Here is a 17,252-nt window from a genome sequence, read left to right on the forward strand (position 1 = left end):
GGGTTGTCGTAGCTAGGTCACTGGCGATATGTCAAGAAGAGGTAGTTATTCAAACTCTTTGAAGCACTTCCCTCTGGAAGGCGACTCCGGACTGTCAAAGCTGCCACAGCCAGACATAAAAACAGCTTTTTTCCACGAGTAATAGCTCTACTCAATAACCAAAAGTCTGCAGTCTCTTTTTGCTCTGGTTTATTTCATTCACATGTTTAAACTATAATGTTTTATTCTTAATCATATCATATCATATATATACAGCCGGATGTTTTATGCTTTATTCTTAATTGTTTACTGTATGTTCGTGTTGTTATTTGCAAACGGAGCACCAAGGCACATTCCTTGTATGTGTACATACTTGGCCAATAAATTCAATTCAATTCAATTCAGTTATATATTTGCAAGATCAGGGATTTGAGGGCTATTTGTAATTGGCAAGAGGAGTTGAACCCCAGAACAGATCAGCCCTTGTTGCATTACATGGCAGGGCATGCCTGAGGGTCCCTGAGGCTCCTATAGCTCCCATTTTCTTTTGTTGCCTATTATGATTTGATCATTTTGTAATTATTTGTTAGAATTCAAATGATAACCTGCTGTTTGTTGTCCATTCTGGTATGAGCCATCTTTTATCAATCTTACTTCTTGCTATTGTGTTCCCAGTGAGTCTGTCCGTCTCATCTACCTTTTAATTGTGTACTACAGTTCATACTTCATTCTCGGATTATCTCAAAGATTCGTAAAGTGGCTCCATTTAATTCTGATTAGACTTGTTCACATTTATTCCAGGATACAGTATTCCCTTCATGTCACCTTGCACTCAAATTATTAATTAATGCAGAGTGCTGATGAGCTTCTTCCATCCTTCGTTTTCATTATCAGATTGATGAGTCTGGACAAGGGAGGTATTTCCAATTATATCAAACACGTCATTGGATGCACATTCTCTATTTACAAGTTCAGTTGCCTTCACATGGAAAACAATAAGGTACAACACCTCTGAGCTGAATCTTTGTCCACCAATTCCTGCATTACTTAAAGAGTTGAATGGCATGACTGTGATACTTTACTCTTATGAATATTCCAGTTTACATAGTAAGATGATGTGCTGTTTTTCATTAAGGTTCTTGCAGCCGGTTCATAAAATTGATATGAATTTGACTGATCTACTTGGAGAACTTCAGAGGGATCCGTGGCCAGTACCTCAGGGGAAACGACCTTTGCGTTCAACTGGTGTGGCTCTTTCCATTGCTGTCGGTTTGCTCGAGGTATTGAACTGAATGTCTGTGGTTTTGGGCACTTCTGGGGGACTTTGACATCAGAAGCTTCTCTTGGCCTATTGCCTGATCCCCTGTCAGGAACATACGCAAGATCGTGTTGGATTACTTTTATTTATCAATTAGAAGGAACATATAAATATATAAAGATACTTGTCAGGAGATGTGGCAGTGTGATTATCTCCTTTATGAAGGAAAAACATCAACACACACCATCCTGAGCTTTCCTCATTCAACTGGCAATTATTTGTGGTGGGAGTTTGGAAGAAAGATACAGCACGAGCTTCTAAAGAGAATTGAGAATTCCTTAAATGCAGACAGCTTTCAGTGAATCAGGACATTGGCCATATTAATGACATGCTAAATATTTTTTAATGAGTGCCTTGCCCTGTGTTATTAATATATCTTTTATAGAATGATGGAATGGAAAATAACTGTCCTATCTCTAAGCATTTTCTGAGATTTATGCTTTTGGTTGGAAGTGTGCTCAATAGAAATCTTACAACCTATGGATTATCCAGTGGGTATTCTTCAGAATTCTGAGATTTTAATAGAAAATATTGATTTACTTTGGCAAGGTGCCATATAAAAGTCTGTTGTATAACGTTAGAGATGTTATTGGGAGAAGTGTGTTTATGTGCATGTCTTTTTTTTCAAAACCATGCTCTTTGCCATTGTAGTCCTCTTGTTTCAAATTATTTTATGACAAAAGTGCTTTGAGGATGAATACCCTTGGACTTGCACAGTACACAATTTTCTTTTTGGGTGACATAGGGTATTGATTTTGGATTCTTTGCCACAGGGCAGTTTTCCAAATACTGGAGCAAGAATAATGTTGTTCACTGGAGGGCCACCAACCCAGGGACCGGGCATGGTGGTGGGCGATGAGCTAAAAACACCGATTCGTTCCTGGCATGATATAGAAAAGGACAACGCACGGTTTCTGAAGAAAGCAACCAAGGTTAGTCGTCTTTTATAAACGCAAGTTTTTGGCATTGCAGTGAGTATAATGAAGACCAAGTATTATTACGTACAGTTTCTGATATAAAATATCTGCGATTTGGGCAAGTGAATGATATGGTATATTCCCCAAGTGCCTTTCATTTAGTGCAAGAATCTACTCATTTTAAGAGTAATTTATTCTCATTTACATGGTTGTTTAAATGAACTGATTGCACATGAACATTAGTGTAAGAAAATAACTGCAAATGCTGGTACAAATCGAAGGTATTTATTCACAAAATGCTGGAGTAACTCAGCAGGTCAGGCAGCATCTCAGGAGAGAATGAATGGCGACGTTTCGGGTCAAGACCCTTCTTCATTATTATCTGTTTCAACATACACAACAAAAATATGAATCTGTTACTAAATGATCTGTAGTTGCACATTTAGTGCACAAATTCATTCTCCTGCCTTGGTTCATTTTAGTCATTCCTATTAACCCATTTAGCTATATGTATCTTTAGATTGTTTTCTTTTTCTTTTACAGAGATAATTGATGTAGTGCCACGCTCTTATCTTTATTACCTTGTTTGGAAATAGAAAAATGTGGGAACAATTGGGTTTGGCAAAAAAATATTTATTTCTAGGATTACTTGGCAATTACAGCATGGTGCAACACAAAGATCCATTGTGCCGATGCCAGCTCTCAGAGGAACTATAAATTAGTCCCATCCCCATTGCTCTTCAAATGTTTCCTTCATGTAGCATTCCAAATTCCTATCTAATTCTATAAAAGATGTAGACTGTCTCAGTCCCATTGGCAGGATGGGCGCTAATGTCGGTGCCTTATCCGGGTCCAGCTTCATCAGCATTAAAGCTCTCCTCACATTCAGCTTCTTCCCACGGGCAGGCTTTGTTGGCCACATGCCCAACACTGGACGACCAATACATGCTCTACTCTGACCTCCATCACTACAAGGGATTACCAGGAAGACACTGGGAATGGTTTAAGGACAGTGACAAAGCCTCCTAGGAAAAATATAACCTCCTTACGACTGATGGATATTCCTGCTTTTCCAGGTGTCTAAGTTAACCAGCCTTTTAGGTGGTTCTTTGAAATGATAACACATGTAATCACATCATTCCCAAATCATGCAAAGCTCAGATGATTCAAAGCTTCAAGCAAGAAGCACGTGGGTTCAAGGCAAACTGTAGTAACTAAGAATATACTGTAGACAGATGCCAAGCTCCCCATGTGAAAACAATATTCCACAGCATTATTTCAATAGGGGGTAATGATAGGGGGTATCCAATGGATACAAGCCCAGTTGCTAAACTATAATGCTACCATATCCACCCCCTCTTTTTGGAAACCTGCAATGCACAAATGGGCTATCGCATTTGACCTCACAAACACGATACCTTAATAACAAATTAATCTGTGATATCCTGAGGTGTAGTAAAGGGTTACAGAAGTTATCTTCATTCTTTCACTTATTGCTTTGCAAATCTGCCTTTTCACTGCTGGCAACATAGAAACATAGCAACTAGGTGCAGGAGGAGGCCATTTGGCCCTTCGAGCCAGCACCGCCATTCATTGTGATCATGGCCGTTCATCCACAATCAGTAACCCATGCCTGCCTTCTCCCCATATCCCTGATTCCACTAGCCCCTAGAGCTCAATCCAACTCTCTTTTAAATTCATCCAGTGAATTGGCCTCTACTGTCTTCTGTGGCAGAGAATTCCACAAATTCACAACTCTCTGGGTGAAAAACCTTTTTCTCATCTCAGTTTTAAATGGCCTCCCTCTATTCTTAGACTGTGGCCCTTGGTTCTGGACTCCCCCAACATTGGGAACATCTTTCCTGCATCTAGCTTGTCCAGTAATTTTATAATTTTATACGTCTCTATAAGATCCCCTCTCGTCCTGAACTCCAGTGAATACAAGCCCAGTCTTTCCAATCTTTCCTCATATGACAGTCTTGCCATCCCGGGGATTAACCTCGTGAACCTACGCTGCACTGCCTCAATAACAAGGATTGTCCTTCCTCAAATTAACATGAGTGGGGTTGTTCTTCCTTTTGTACCTTTATTGGGACAATATTTCTTCTGTTACATGTTTAAAATCTTATAATTTGCTTCCTACAGCACTATGAGGCTCTAGCGAACCGTGCAGCAGTAAATGGACATTGCATTGATATCTATGCTTGTTCTCTGGATCAGACTGGACTTTTGGAGTTGAAGTGCTGTTGCAACCTGTCTGGGTATGTGTTTTCCAAAGAAAGCAAGCAGTATGAGGTCTAATGAATGCCTCCAATTTAACTGAAAAAAGTTTGGCATGCTTTGTACAGAAAAGTATATTGTGCTACTTTTTCTCATTCCATTGAAAAGGGTATATTTTCCAGTGGTGCATGACACTAATCTGCAAAGCTTGCACTTCAGTCTATTGTTGGAAAATATTTAGAATAGAAATGCTGTGATATACAAGTGGAAATTTTTGTTTTATTCTATTAATCCTCAAAGCTTTGATTGCATTTGCTTCGAAGATTTTGCATACCAAACTTTGCGATTAAATAATGCACTTCCTAGTTGTGGCCACTGGGTGGTAGCATTGACCACATCAATGCTAACATTTTAATTTGTTTTATTGCAATCTGAGGCAAATGCTATTGAGTCTTTCCTTTTCTAGTGGGGTTAAAAAACTGACTGCAGATAGTCATGGTGAGGTTAAGTATATGCTAAGAGGCATTCGATTAGTCATGTCAAAACCACTGAACCAGCTCAGTGTAATGGAACAGAGCTTTTTTTTAAATCTTGCATATGAATATCTTTTTGTCTTGATAATAGTAACCTACTGTGATTTAAGTAATGAGTTCGTGCAGAAATACTCCATTTTATTTTGCTTGTCTCATCCTCCACCTGTGCTGTAAATGACTTATAAAGAAAATCAGCAGTCATTTCAAGAAACAAACTGCCGGAGGATCTCGGTGGGTTGAGCAGCATCTCTAGAGCTGACTATCTTCCTGCCTCCACAGATGCTGCTCAACCTACTGAGTTCCTCCAGCAGATTGTTTTTTTTCTCCTAGATTCCAGCGCCTTCAGTGTCCTATGTTTCGACTGAATGATTTACTGGTTTCATTGGTTGATTTCATGAGTAACTTAAAAATTACTTAAAATTTTAACTTGTGAAATGACTACTAATGACTAAGCACTATGAAGGTAATTCAAAGTGAATAGCTTTCTCCACTGGCTACAAATGAAAATTAATTGCAGAAATAGTCATCTCATTATTTTCATCTTTGTGCATGGTCTATATTAAACAGGCTGGTTTTGGGAAGGTTTATTTGTAAGCCCCTTTGGAAAATTGTGGATTCTACATTGCACTTGACAAAACTACACTTGAATTTCCTCAATCTCTTACACTGCTTCAGCTAATGATATCTTGGTTGTTAGGCAAACGTTTTATTCCCTTATCTTGTACTCCAGTCATTGTACACCAGATGTGAATCTAATGACACAGAGGACATCTTTCAATGCATTTATCAAGAAAAGCCAGACAAAACCCATAGCCAGCCACAGGAAGACTCATACGAAAACAGCTCCTTTGAAAAATCTGTGCCAGGTCAATTGAAATGTTAAAAAATGCTGGAGGCACTCGGTGAGCCAGACGGATCTGTGGGAGCCAAACAACAGTTAATGTTTCAGGTTGATGACATTTATCACCAGGTCAGTTGACTTTTTTGGTGGGGTGGGCAGATAAGTTCATAGTATATGCCAAGATGTTTCGTTGGAACAGAATGTCAAATTGGGCATTTTGTTTTGTGGCCTGCCCCCTTGGAAGCTTAGTTCAGAATGTTCAGATTACTTTATTATGGGACACTTGGAAATACTGGAGACACATATCCTTTCTCCACTGTTGTGATTCCAGAAATTGAAGAACTGTTGAAGAGCCCATTCCTCTGTGCATTTGTTAATGTCTGCTTAATTTCATGCATTGACTCAATCCAGTAGGAAAGAAAACAAGAAAGTAGGGAGAAGCAAGGAACTGCAGATGCTGCTTTACAAAAAAAGACACAAAGTGCTAGTGTAACTTTGCAGCTCAGGCAGCATCTCTGGAGATCGTGGATAGGTGACATTTTGGGTCGGGACCCTTTTCACCTTGCCAGCTGGGTGTATAATTTGTAAGGCAAAGCTCGTGACAATTAGAGAAACTGCTTAATTTTCATTTTGTTGAGCTTGATGGAAACTGAATAATTTCAGAACACTGTCAATCCACAATCTACTATGCATATTCAAACCTCGGTTCCCATTTAGTTAAGCAGATGTTATATACACCGATCAGCAAAAACATTATGACCTGATGAGCCAAAACATTATGACCACCTGCCCAATATGCTGTTGGTCCTCCGTGTGCAGCCCCATACGCAGCAGGGTGCGATGCGCTGTGTATTGTGACACATTCCTCCCGTGACCACCATTAAAATTTTCTGTGACTTGTGTCACGGTAGACCTTCTGTCGGTTCGGACAGACGTGATAGCCTTCACTGCCCCCGCGCTTCGATGAACCTTGGGCGCCCAACACCCTGCAACCGGTTTGTGGTTTGTCCCTCCTCGGACCACTGTCGGTAGGTACTCGCCACTGCTGACCGGGAACAACCCACAAGCCTTGCGTTTCAGAGATGATCTGACCCAGTCGTCTGGCCGTAACAATTTGGCCCTTGTCAAAGTCGCTCGGGTCTTTACTCCTGCCCATTTCTCCTGCATCCAACACATCAACTTCAAGAACTGACAGTTCACTTGCTGCCTAATATATCCCACCCCTTGACAGGTGCCATTGTAACAAGATAATCAATGTTATTCACTTCACCTTGTCAGTGGTCATAATGTTTTGGCTGATCGGTGTATAATGCAGTGTTTGCATAAGATATTTCCATCACTAGGTTTGATTACTGGCTTCTACTAGTGTCTATTCCTCAATGTCAAGAGTGTTTTATTGTCATGTGACCCAGATAGAACAATGAAATTCTTTCTTGCAGCAGCATAATAGAATATGCAAAACATAGTACTCTGTTTGATAAATGTGAAAAAAAAAGTTCAGTGTGCATGTGTACCTGAAACAGTTGTTTTTCTTCACTGAATATTAAAAAATTTACACGGATGGATATTTGTAGTGAAATAACTTCACAGTCTGCTTCCATTTTTCTACATCCAGAGGTTACATCGTGATGGCAGACTCGTTCAACACTTCCCTCTTCAAGCAAACATTCCAAAGGGTTTTCAGCAAAGATCTGCAAGGAGATTTCAGAATGGCATTTGGTGCCAATTTAGAGATTAAGGTAAGTAAATATCTTAATACAGGGCGAGCATTTTAAATAGTACTGGCTTAACTGTCTATCACCTGAGTAGACATTATCACCAAGTTTCTGGTTTCACAAAACATTTAATATTGTTTCCTTGTAGTTGAAATATATATTTTTAATTATTGTTTTATTGCGTACTTCCATTCCCTATCTTCTACTCCCTGCATCATGAGGGGACAAGATCGTAAATAAATGCTTCTCTCCATTTACCCTGGAGAAGGTCATGGATACCAGTCAGTTCAGGGGAGGAAACACTGATGTCAACATTATGAAGGAGGTGTGGGAGGGCTTGAAATATATAAAGGAGACTAGGTTGACAGGAAGAAGCAGCAGTTGGTGAGAGGGGAGAAAGCACTGTCGGCCGGGGCTACAATGTGAGCCGCAGCAACAGCTGGGTCAAGCTGGTGAAGAAGGGCTCACTCGTGCACCTTGTGGAAAAGTTGCTCTCTACTGGCTCCCTCGTTCTCACTCGCCTCCCCAGTGTCGCACTGACAATGGCAGAAACTGGAAGGGCAGCAAGTCCGGGCGCTCCTTTTATATCTATGAAGTGGACGGGAATTCCTTGTCATCCTCCCATTGCAATATCACAGGTCATTCGGGAAACGAGAATTGGGTCCATTGTGAATTGTTTACGTAAGTGCGAGTTATGTACCTCGCCTACAATGTAAGTTGCGGAGTGCCTGTACTTAGGTACACGTGACAATAAAGCACCATTCAACCGTTGATTTGCAGAAAACGGTTAGATGAGAGAGGGAAAGGTGGAGCTTGTGACTGGAGGCTTAAGTGATAAATGGAGAACAAAAAGCTGCAGTTTCTGGAATCTGATTGGAATGGAAGGGGAAGAATGGAACTAATTGAGGGGTGGTAGCAGATGGAAGCACCAGAGAAAGCGAGGAGCTAACTAGGGAAGAAGGTGGAAAGCAGGTGATGTGAGAGAGGACCCGTGTAGATTGGAGGAAACAAAGGGACAGAGTGGGTGAGGAATATCTAAAATTGAAGAATTCAACGGCCATGCTGTTGTGGACTACCCAGGGAGTGCTGTTGTGGACTACCCAGGGAGTGCTGTTGTGGACTACCCAGGGAGTGGTGTTGTGGACTACCCAGGGAGTGCTGATGTGGACTACCCAGGGAGTGCTGTTGTGGACTACCCAGGGAGGAAAATGAGGTGCTGCTCATCAAGTGAGCTAGCCAATCGGTCACATTATTTTTGTGTTAGTAGACAGAAGGTGGTAGTGAGGGATTGACGGTCGGAGGCTTGCGACCAGTGATGTGATGCAGGGCTTGGTGCTGGGTCCAGTGTTGTTTGCCACATATATCAATGATTTGGATGAGAATGTAGGTGGCATGGTTAGTTTGCAGATGACCCCAAAACTGGTGGTGTAGTGGACACTAAGGTTGTCTAAGATTAGGATGTTGATTAACTTGGAACGTGATCAAAGGAATGGTAAATGGAATTTAACTTGAACAAGTGGGAGGTTAAGCATTTTGGAAAGTTAAACCAGGGCAGGACATACTCATAATGATGCCCACAAAGACTTAATATCTGTGAGCAAAATCTCGTTATTTCAGAATCTGTTATAAATGGTCACACTTTTACTCGTACAGTTTGTGATGTGGTCTTGTCAACAAGATTGGGGGTTTTTCTTCATCAGTGTCAGATGTCCATTAGTTAATTTTAAAAAGATTAAAATCACCAGGTGGGAGTGTGACAACTGATAAGCAGAAAATTCAAAAAAGTAGAAAATTTGTTTCTACTTGTCTGTTGAATTTGTTCAAATCTATTTGAACATCTGATAGCAGAGTTAGAGAATGATAACTTACCATTAAATATAGTCTGCTGTCAGACTACATGTGGCTGCTTAGCCATGATGGTGATTTGTCTCAGTGGAGGAAATAAATCACATATTGGAATAAAAATAACATGATACCTGAAGGCGGAAAAAAAGAACTGCAGATGGTTGTTTCCACAAAAAGATACAGTGACGGAGTAACTCAGGGAGACGAGCAGCATCTATGGAGAACATGGGTAGATGCCGTTTAGGGTCAGGACCCTTCTTCAGATTGTTTGTTGGGCTTAGGGTTGTTAGAGGTGTTCCTCCAGTTTGCATGTGGTCACACTCAGTGTGAAGCCACATGCAAACTAGAGGAACAACACCTTGCTGTAGCTTACAACCCAATGGTATGAACATTGAATTCTCCCATTTTAATTAACTACGTAACCTGAAATAAGCATGCAGGTACAGCAGGCAGTGAAGAAAGGTAATGGAATGTTGGCCTTCATAACAAGAGGAATTGAGTATAGGAGCAAAGAGGTCCTCTGCAGTTGTACAAGGCCCTGGTGAGACCACACCTGGAGTATTGTGTGCAGTTTTGGTTTCCAAATTTGAGGAAGGACATTCTTGCTATTGAGGGAATGCAGTGTAGGTTCACGAGGTTAATCCCTGGGATGGCGGGATTGTCATATGAAGAAAGAATTAAGCGACTGGGCATGTGTACACTAGAATTTAGAAGGATGAGAGGGGATCTTATTGAAACATGTAAGATTATTAAGGAATTGGACAAGCTAGAAGCAGGAAACATGTTCCCGATGTTGGGTGAGTCCAGAACCAGGGGCCACAGTTTAAGAATAAGGGTAGGCCATTTAGAACGGAGATGGGGAAAAACTTCTTCACCCAAAGAGTTGTGAATCTGTGGAATTTTCTACCTCAGAAGGCCGTGGAGGCCAATTCTCTGAATGCTTTCAAGAGAGAGTTAGATAGAGTTCTTAAAGATAGCGGAGTCAAGGGATATGGGGAGAAGACAGAAACAGGGTACTGATTGTGGATGATCAGCCATTATCACAGTGAATGGCTGTGCTGGCTCGAAGGGCCGAATGGCCTACTCCGGCACATATTGTCTATTGTCCCCCTTTCCCGTCATCCCCCTTATACACTCCCCCTTCTTTTCTCACCCCCCTCTCCCTGTTGCCCACCTGGACTTGCACCTATATCTCCTCTCCCCCTCCCCTTTCATGCATATTCATTCCACTAACCACAATCTGCAACTCTTCAATACCTTTGTTTTATGCCTTCTGTCTTTTCATCTCTGGCCTTTGTCCAACCATCTGCCTAGCAAAATCCCTCCTCACCTGTATCAACCTAAAGCCTTTGTCCTGGCCTTCCTCACTTCTAACTTTCTCCCCCCTTCCCCCCCCCCTTGCTGTTCATTCAGTCTGAAGAAGGGTCCTGATCTGAAACATCATCTCTTCATACCTGCAGGCCTTTGCTTCCTTATTCCAGTGCACCTTTACCGTTAGCTAGCTCTGATTCTGTGCACAATAGAACTCCGAGTGCTGGAGTAACTCAGCAGGTCAGGCAGCTTCTCTGGAGAATATATATTGGTGACATTTCGGGTCGAATCCCTTCTTCAGACATTCAGTTTATTTGCGACTGAAGATAATTCGGAGCAATCTCATAATTTTGTTGTTGCTGATCTCAATCAACAGGCACCCTTTTTTCACACAAAGGGCAGTGGATGTGTGGAGCACGCTGCTGGAGGCAGTAGTTGAGGCAGGTATTCTCGCAACGTTTAAGAAACATTTAGACAGGGTCATGGACAGGACAGGTTTAGAGGGACATGGCCCAAATGCAGGAAGGTGGGACTAGTGTAGCTGGGACATGTTGGTTGGTGTGGGCAGGTTGGGCTGAAAGGCCTGTTTCCACACTGTAAGACAATATGACCCTATAATTCTAACCCCTCTGAGCCTTTGGTGGAATTTGTGTCTCTTGTGCTGTGGATACCTTTTATTGGGAGATCATTGCAACTTATTGAGATATGAAGATAAAACATAAAGCATGTGGCTTCTCTCCCAACTATCAGCTTGGTTCTGGCAACCACCAGTGTTGTCCTATCTGAAGATGTTTGCAAAGACATTTGTCTTGAGTGACAAGGCAGCTTTTGAACTTTAGTCAACAAATTCATTAGATAATCCTCTGGTACACATGCTTAGAGAATAATGCCAGGCTATTTGTATTCTAAAAAAATTGCATTTTACTCATTTTTGTGATTGTTGCAGAAGCAGTCTTGAAAGAGAATTAGTCAATTCACTACACTGACTTTCCTCTGTAAAATATTTTATTTTAGACAACCAGAGAACTTAAAATTGCCGGAGCAATAGGGACCTGCGTGTCGCTGAACTCCAAAGGCCCTTCAGTATCTGAAAATGTAAGTTGCTTTAACATGATATGTGTGGCTAAAAATGTTAGCTGGATTCGGGCAGGAATTTTTTTTTGGCAATCCAAAGTCTTGTAACTTTCATCGAAAACTTAATAGCAAATTATCAATAGGAGAACATGAAACAGAAGCTGGGACTCTTGTGCGTGCTCGACAATTGAATAAGATCAGAAAACATTTTCAGAGTCTTCCCACTAAGTCTCAAGAAAAAAGTAATATGACTGAAGATTCTTTAGGCAATGCATAAATCTAGGTAAAATATAATCCTTTCGGATAGCATTTTTTTGCTGAATTTTCTAACCAACGCAAATATTGCTGGACTTCATTATTGAAGACGATCTGAAATATTTAACTTTTGCAGCAGCTTTGATGTTTTCCAGTCATATTTTTTCCTCTATTTAAACATGCAAAGATAATTCAGAAGTTCTGTACTTTGATAACTTTTCATATTCTTTTATTGTTTAAGGAATTGGGGCTTGGTGGTACATGCCAGTGGAAAATTTGTGGCTTGGATCCCAGCACTACCTTGAGTATCTTTTTTGAAGTGGTCAATCAGGTGAGCCTACTGAATATTCTTCCTCGTGACCAATGCATCAATTTCAGGATGGAAATTTCCTCCGGCCTGGCTGAATTGAATTTCCTTTGGTCTGGCCATATTAGTGGGAAGTGAAACAGAGTAAATGTTTCAGGTTGAAGACCTTCCATCAGAATTAGACTACAACTCCTGTAAGCACTTCCATTCCATTCTCCCCATCTCAATTTCCATTGAATATGTCTTGACAATATCGTTTGTTTTGCTCGTGCTTCTGCTGTCTTTTTTTTTCACGTTTAAGGATTCCCATCTTTGTTGGCAGGCTCCTTGACCTTGTCCTTTATATTTGCTTGTCTTTGTACATGCCCCTTTTTCCCTCCTCAAAGCAAAATAGGATTCCTCATGTCATGAACAATCCTAACATTTTCATTTCCAAAAGACATTTCTCTGCTGTTTCTGCACTTCATCATCAAACATCTTTCTCTCTGCTCCCCTTTCACCATTCTAAACGGATCGTTCCTGCCGTAAAATTACAATTTTGCCAGCAAATGCCCTTTCCCTTTCCTGGGATTGGTGATCATAGGGCCAGCAACTGCTGTTTTGCTTCCATTCTTAACTTAGTCAGGGTTCCAAACTTAGTTTTGAGTGAAGCAGTAATTTATTTAGTATTTTCTGCTGCACACTCTAATTATCTCTCCCATTCTCATTTTGTCCTCTTCCTACTTCAATGTTACAGTGAAGAAGGGTCTCGACCCGAAACGTCGCCCATTCCTTCTCTCCTGAGATGCTCCCTGACCTGCTGAGTTACTCCAGCATTTTGTGAATAAATACCTTCAATGTTACAGTTGATCTCAATGTGTGCCTAAGGATCACCTTTTGAGCAGCCACACATAGCCTTCTCGTCTCTTCAATGAGTTAAGCAGTTTTACACATTGACTCAGTTACCTTCTTTTATATTTGCTCTTGAACCATATTCTTCTCTATTTAACTTCCTTTTGCATTGAAGTATGATCCCCTCTATCCACATAATTTCCCCTCTATCCACCCGATCTGGGTCCTTTTGTTCTTTCCTCCCTTTCTCTGCATCTTAAAGCCTATTTTCACTATCCTGGTGTCAGTTAGAGGGCAAGTCTTTTGGTTGGACCATGTTTTCGATTTTTTTTTTTTAACTGTTCAACAAGATCTACATTATTTAGAAAAAATATATTGAATGTGACAATAGACAATAGGTGCAGGAGGAGGCCATTCGGCCCTTCGAGCCAGCACCGCCATTCAATGTGATCATGGCTGATCATTCTCAATCAGTACCCCGTTCCGGCCTTCTCCCCATACCCCCTGACTCCGCTATCCTTAAGAGCTCTATCTAGCTCTCTCTTGAATGCATTCAGAGAATTGGCCTCCACTGCCTTCTGAGGCAGAGAATTCCATCATGTGCCATCATTGTGTCAGCCTGTGGTGCTGATGTTCCAGATACGGGGAGCTACCTGAGCTGACTGTCCATCGATGAGAGTTATCCCACAAAGCAGAGTAGGTGCCGTGCAGTAAGAGGGTGTGAATACTGCATCCTGAGGCCCTGACCACAAATGACAGCCTTTTGAAACGCTCTTTAAATATTTCTGATTGTTTAAAATCTGCTCAGGTGGAATCAAATAATTAGAAATTAGTGAAAAGCACTTAATTGAAAGCACTTTCAAAGATAGCATAATTAAAGAAGTAAAATAAGTAAACCAGGCAGAATCATAGAAAATAGGTACAGGGGTAGGCCATTCGGCCCCTCGAGCCAGCACCACCAATCAATATGATCATCCAAAATCAGTATCCCGTTCCTGCCTTCTCCCCATATTCCCTGATTCCGTTAGCCCTAAGAACTATATCTAACTCTTGTTACCATCTGAACTGTATTACCATCTACCATGGGGTTGGTGATCCCATTTGACTGATTGAGGATGTTTCCCTCACCAGCTAGGCTTAAAAGCAATGCTCTACTGTTCTGAGGTGAGGGCCGGTGAGAATGTACCTTTATCTTTGTTAAGTAAATATTTTCTGTTTAGCAAGATAGATGCAAGTTTTAATTTGTCCAAATTTACTCAAAAATATGTCAACTTGAGAGGTCCATTAAATTACTTGTTCACTCATCATACCGTTCTATAGACCATTATTGAATATACATTTAAAATGTTAGCTGCAAAGTTCGCAAATTAACACTGCTCGATTTAAGCTGAATGAATCTCGAAATTAACATGTTTTTCAAATGTGTGCGAAGAGGAAGATTGGATTATGTAACAATGAGAAATTGGTGGTTACTGTGTTTTACTAGTGTTTGCGATGGTGAAGAATTAGGATATCACAAATAGCAACATTACAACAACAAATAACAAATGAATAACAAATTCAACATTCAAAGATAGCTTGTATTGTAATGTTTTCATTGTTTAAATCACATTTCATAGTGTTATACAGAGTGAAAACAGGCCCTTCGGCCCAACTTGCCATGCCGACCAACATGCCCCATCTATTCTAGTCCCACCTGCCTGCATTTGCCCCTTATCCCTCTAAACCTTGTCCTATCTATGTACCTGTGTAAATGTTTCTTTAAAATTATGATCGCACCTGCCTCAACTACCTCCTCCGGCAGCTCATTCGGTATGCATGCCACCCTTTGTGTAAAAAGAAAGTTGGTCTTCAGGTTACTATTAAATCTTTCCCCCTTCAACTTAAACCTGTGCCCTCTGGTACTCGATTCCCCAACTCTGGGTAAAAGACCCTGTACATTTACCCTATCTATTCCTCTTCTGATCTTGTACACCTCTATAAGATCAACCCTCATCCTTTTGCACTGCAAGACATAAAGTGCTAACCTGCTCAACCACTCCCTATAGCTCTGGCCCTTGAGTCCTGGCAACATCGCCATAAATCTTCTCTGCACCCTTTCTAGCTTAACAACATCTTTCCTATAGCAGGGTGACCAAAACTGAACACAAGTATGACCTCACTGATGTTTGGTACAACTGTAACATGACCTCCCAATTTCTATACTCAATACTCTGACTGATGTGTGCAAAGTGTTGCGTCAAAACTTGTAAAACATAATGAATTCAGCGATGTATAATTTCTGTTCAACTGAATTTTGCAGCATAACGCACCGATCCCTCAGGGTGGACGAGGTGCGATTCAGTTTGTCACCCATTACCAGCATTCCAACAGTCAGAGACGCATCCGAGTTACTACAGTAGCCAGAAAGTAAGTTTGCTGACTGTCTTCCAATATGTGTATTTTGCAGTCTTTTTCATCATGTACAACTTTAGGATTATACGACAACTAAATGTCCTGCTTCTCTTTCATTTGGTAATTCTTTCATACGGGTACAAAATTAACAAACCTAAAAAGTGATGTCATTAATAACACCCGCAAAATGAAAAGATATCGATTGCCTTCTCTTCATTTTGAAGTCCTCTCTAAATGAGCTTTCTCCCATGAACGTCTGTCAGTTTTGAGAATACATTTTTAATCTGGAAAGCCACCAGCATCTACAAGGACTCCCACACCCATGCCACCGTCTGTTTGAACTACTTCCATCTGGCAGACGTTACAAAGCCTTCTACGCCCGCACCTCCAGACTAAGAAACAGCTTCATCCCTAGAGCTATAGCTGCTCTGAATCAGTCCTGCTAAGAGCCCGCCATGATCTGTCTCTGCCCCCAGGATCATCTGGCACAACTGACCCCTGCATGAACCTTTTTTTGCACTTTACCTCGTTCCCCCTTTTTTTTTTTTTTCCCTCCCCCCTTTTGTTTTCATTTTCGCCGTGATTTATTTATATATTTGATAGCATCGATGTGGAAGTGACATTCTCAATCTCGTTGTACTTGTACAATGACAATAAAAGATATTGTATTGTATTGTTTTGCAAAGGGAAGGATAAAGAATAGCAATGTTTAATTTTGTTTTCCAATTTAAGAGTGATGCAATAATACGTGAAATTATCACATTTCATTATGGAATCAAAAAGATTTGGAACACAGGTGGTGGGGGACGTGTTCGGGTGTTTACTAGGCATTGATTGTGCAGTGAAATTTTGTTTAATACTTGCCTGGATTCTCAGCTGGGCGGATGCACAGAGCCAACTCCAGCATATAGAAGCAGCATTTGATCAGGAAGCATCAGCTGTGCTGATGGCAAGACTGGGTGTTTTCAAAGCTGAGTCTGAAGAAGGTCCTGATGTGCTTCGGTGGTTGGACAGACAGTTAATCCGACTGGTAAGCCCTTCAAGAACTCATGATCAACTTGGAAAGACAGCTAATGAAATTTAAGATGGAAGCAACCGTAAAACTACTAATTACTCTTCCACTTTTTCCATCAGTGTCAGAAATTTGGCCAGTTCCACAAAGATGATTCCAACTCTTTCAGGCTTTCTGAAACATTTTCCCTCTATCCACAGGTAAGTAGAATAGCAAAATGAATTTATTGGAGAGTATTTAAAATTATATTCCAAAAATGCAGTCTGGTCTGCAGACTGGCAAAATATGTAAACACATTCTGAAATATTGTTATAGATACATAATACCTTCAGGAAAAAAAAGCTATTTTGTTTGATTTCTTGATTTTGTCACTCAATTCTCCTGGGTTACCTGGCTGTAGCTAGAACAGTGTGAAATACTCTGCATAACCAGAAAACAGGGATATGTCAGCAAGGGTTCCTGTTTCTAATCAGCCTGTTGTAGGACTGCAGAATGTGTGTACTAACATTTGTGATTTCATCCGCTCCGAGAATGCATTAATGGACGACCAAACATGTCCTAGTTCATGGGTGAAGAATACAAAGGGCAGTGGATCCTTAACCGTCAGGTGTGATGGGAATAGTTAGCTCTAGTATTTGCAAGATTATGGAAAGGAGGGAATAGTTCACCTCTGATCTCTCGAATTACAATTTTCATGAAG

At 40.9% G+C, this 17,252-nt stretch overlaps 1 protein-coding gene and 1 long non-coding RNA gene across 3 annotated transcripts in view; one reads left to right on the forward strand and one right to left on the reverse strand.

Moving 5' to 3' along the window:
- Positions 1-17,252, forward strand: part of LOC144596462 (protein transport protein Sec23B) — a 42,671-nt gene that overhangs the window by 17,322 nt on the left and 8,097 nt on the right. For both annotated transcript variants that reach the window (XM_078404748.1, XM_078404750.1), the window contains exons 7-15: positions 1,115-1,259; positions 2,071-2,229; positions 4,360-4,475; positions 7,424-7,547; positions 11,694-11,774; positions 12,250-12,339; positions 15,449-15,555; positions 16,417-16,570; positions 16,675-16,752. In XM_078404748.1, coding sequence (XP_078260874.1) covers positions 1,115-1,259; positions 2,071-2,229; positions 4,360-4,475; positions 7,424-7,547; positions 11,694-11,774; positions 12,250-12,339; positions 15,449-15,555; positions 16,417-16,570; positions 16,675-16,752 — 1,054 coding nt within the window. The remainder of the gene's footprint in view (positions 1-1,114; positions 1,260-2,070; positions 2,230-4,359; positions 4,476-7,423; positions 7,548-11,693; positions 11,775-12,249; positions 12,340-15,448; positions 15,556-16,416; positions 16,571-16,674; positions 16,753-17,252) is intronic.
- The window catches only part of LOC144596465 (uncharacterized), a 28,543-nt gene continuing 13,814 nt past the window's right edge, over positions 2,524-17,252 (reverse strand). The window contains exons 2-3 of the long non-coding RNA XR_013547614.1: positions 7,323-7,499; positions 2,524-2,596 (exon numbers count right to left, since the gene is read on the reverse strand). This is a non-coding gene — a long non-coding RNA (uncharacterized LOC144596465). The remainder of the gene's footprint in view (positions 2,597-7,322; positions 7,500-17,252) is intronic.

Source organism: Rhinoraja longicauda, chromosome 9, assembly GCF_053455715.1.
Source record: "Rhinoraja longicauda isolate Sanriku21f chromosome 9, sRhiLon1.1, whole genome shotgun sequence".
NCBI classification, from domain to species: domain Eukaryota; kingdom Metazoa; phylum Chordata; class Chondrichthyes; order Rajiformes; family Arhynchobatidae; genus Rhinoraja; species Rhinoraja longicauda.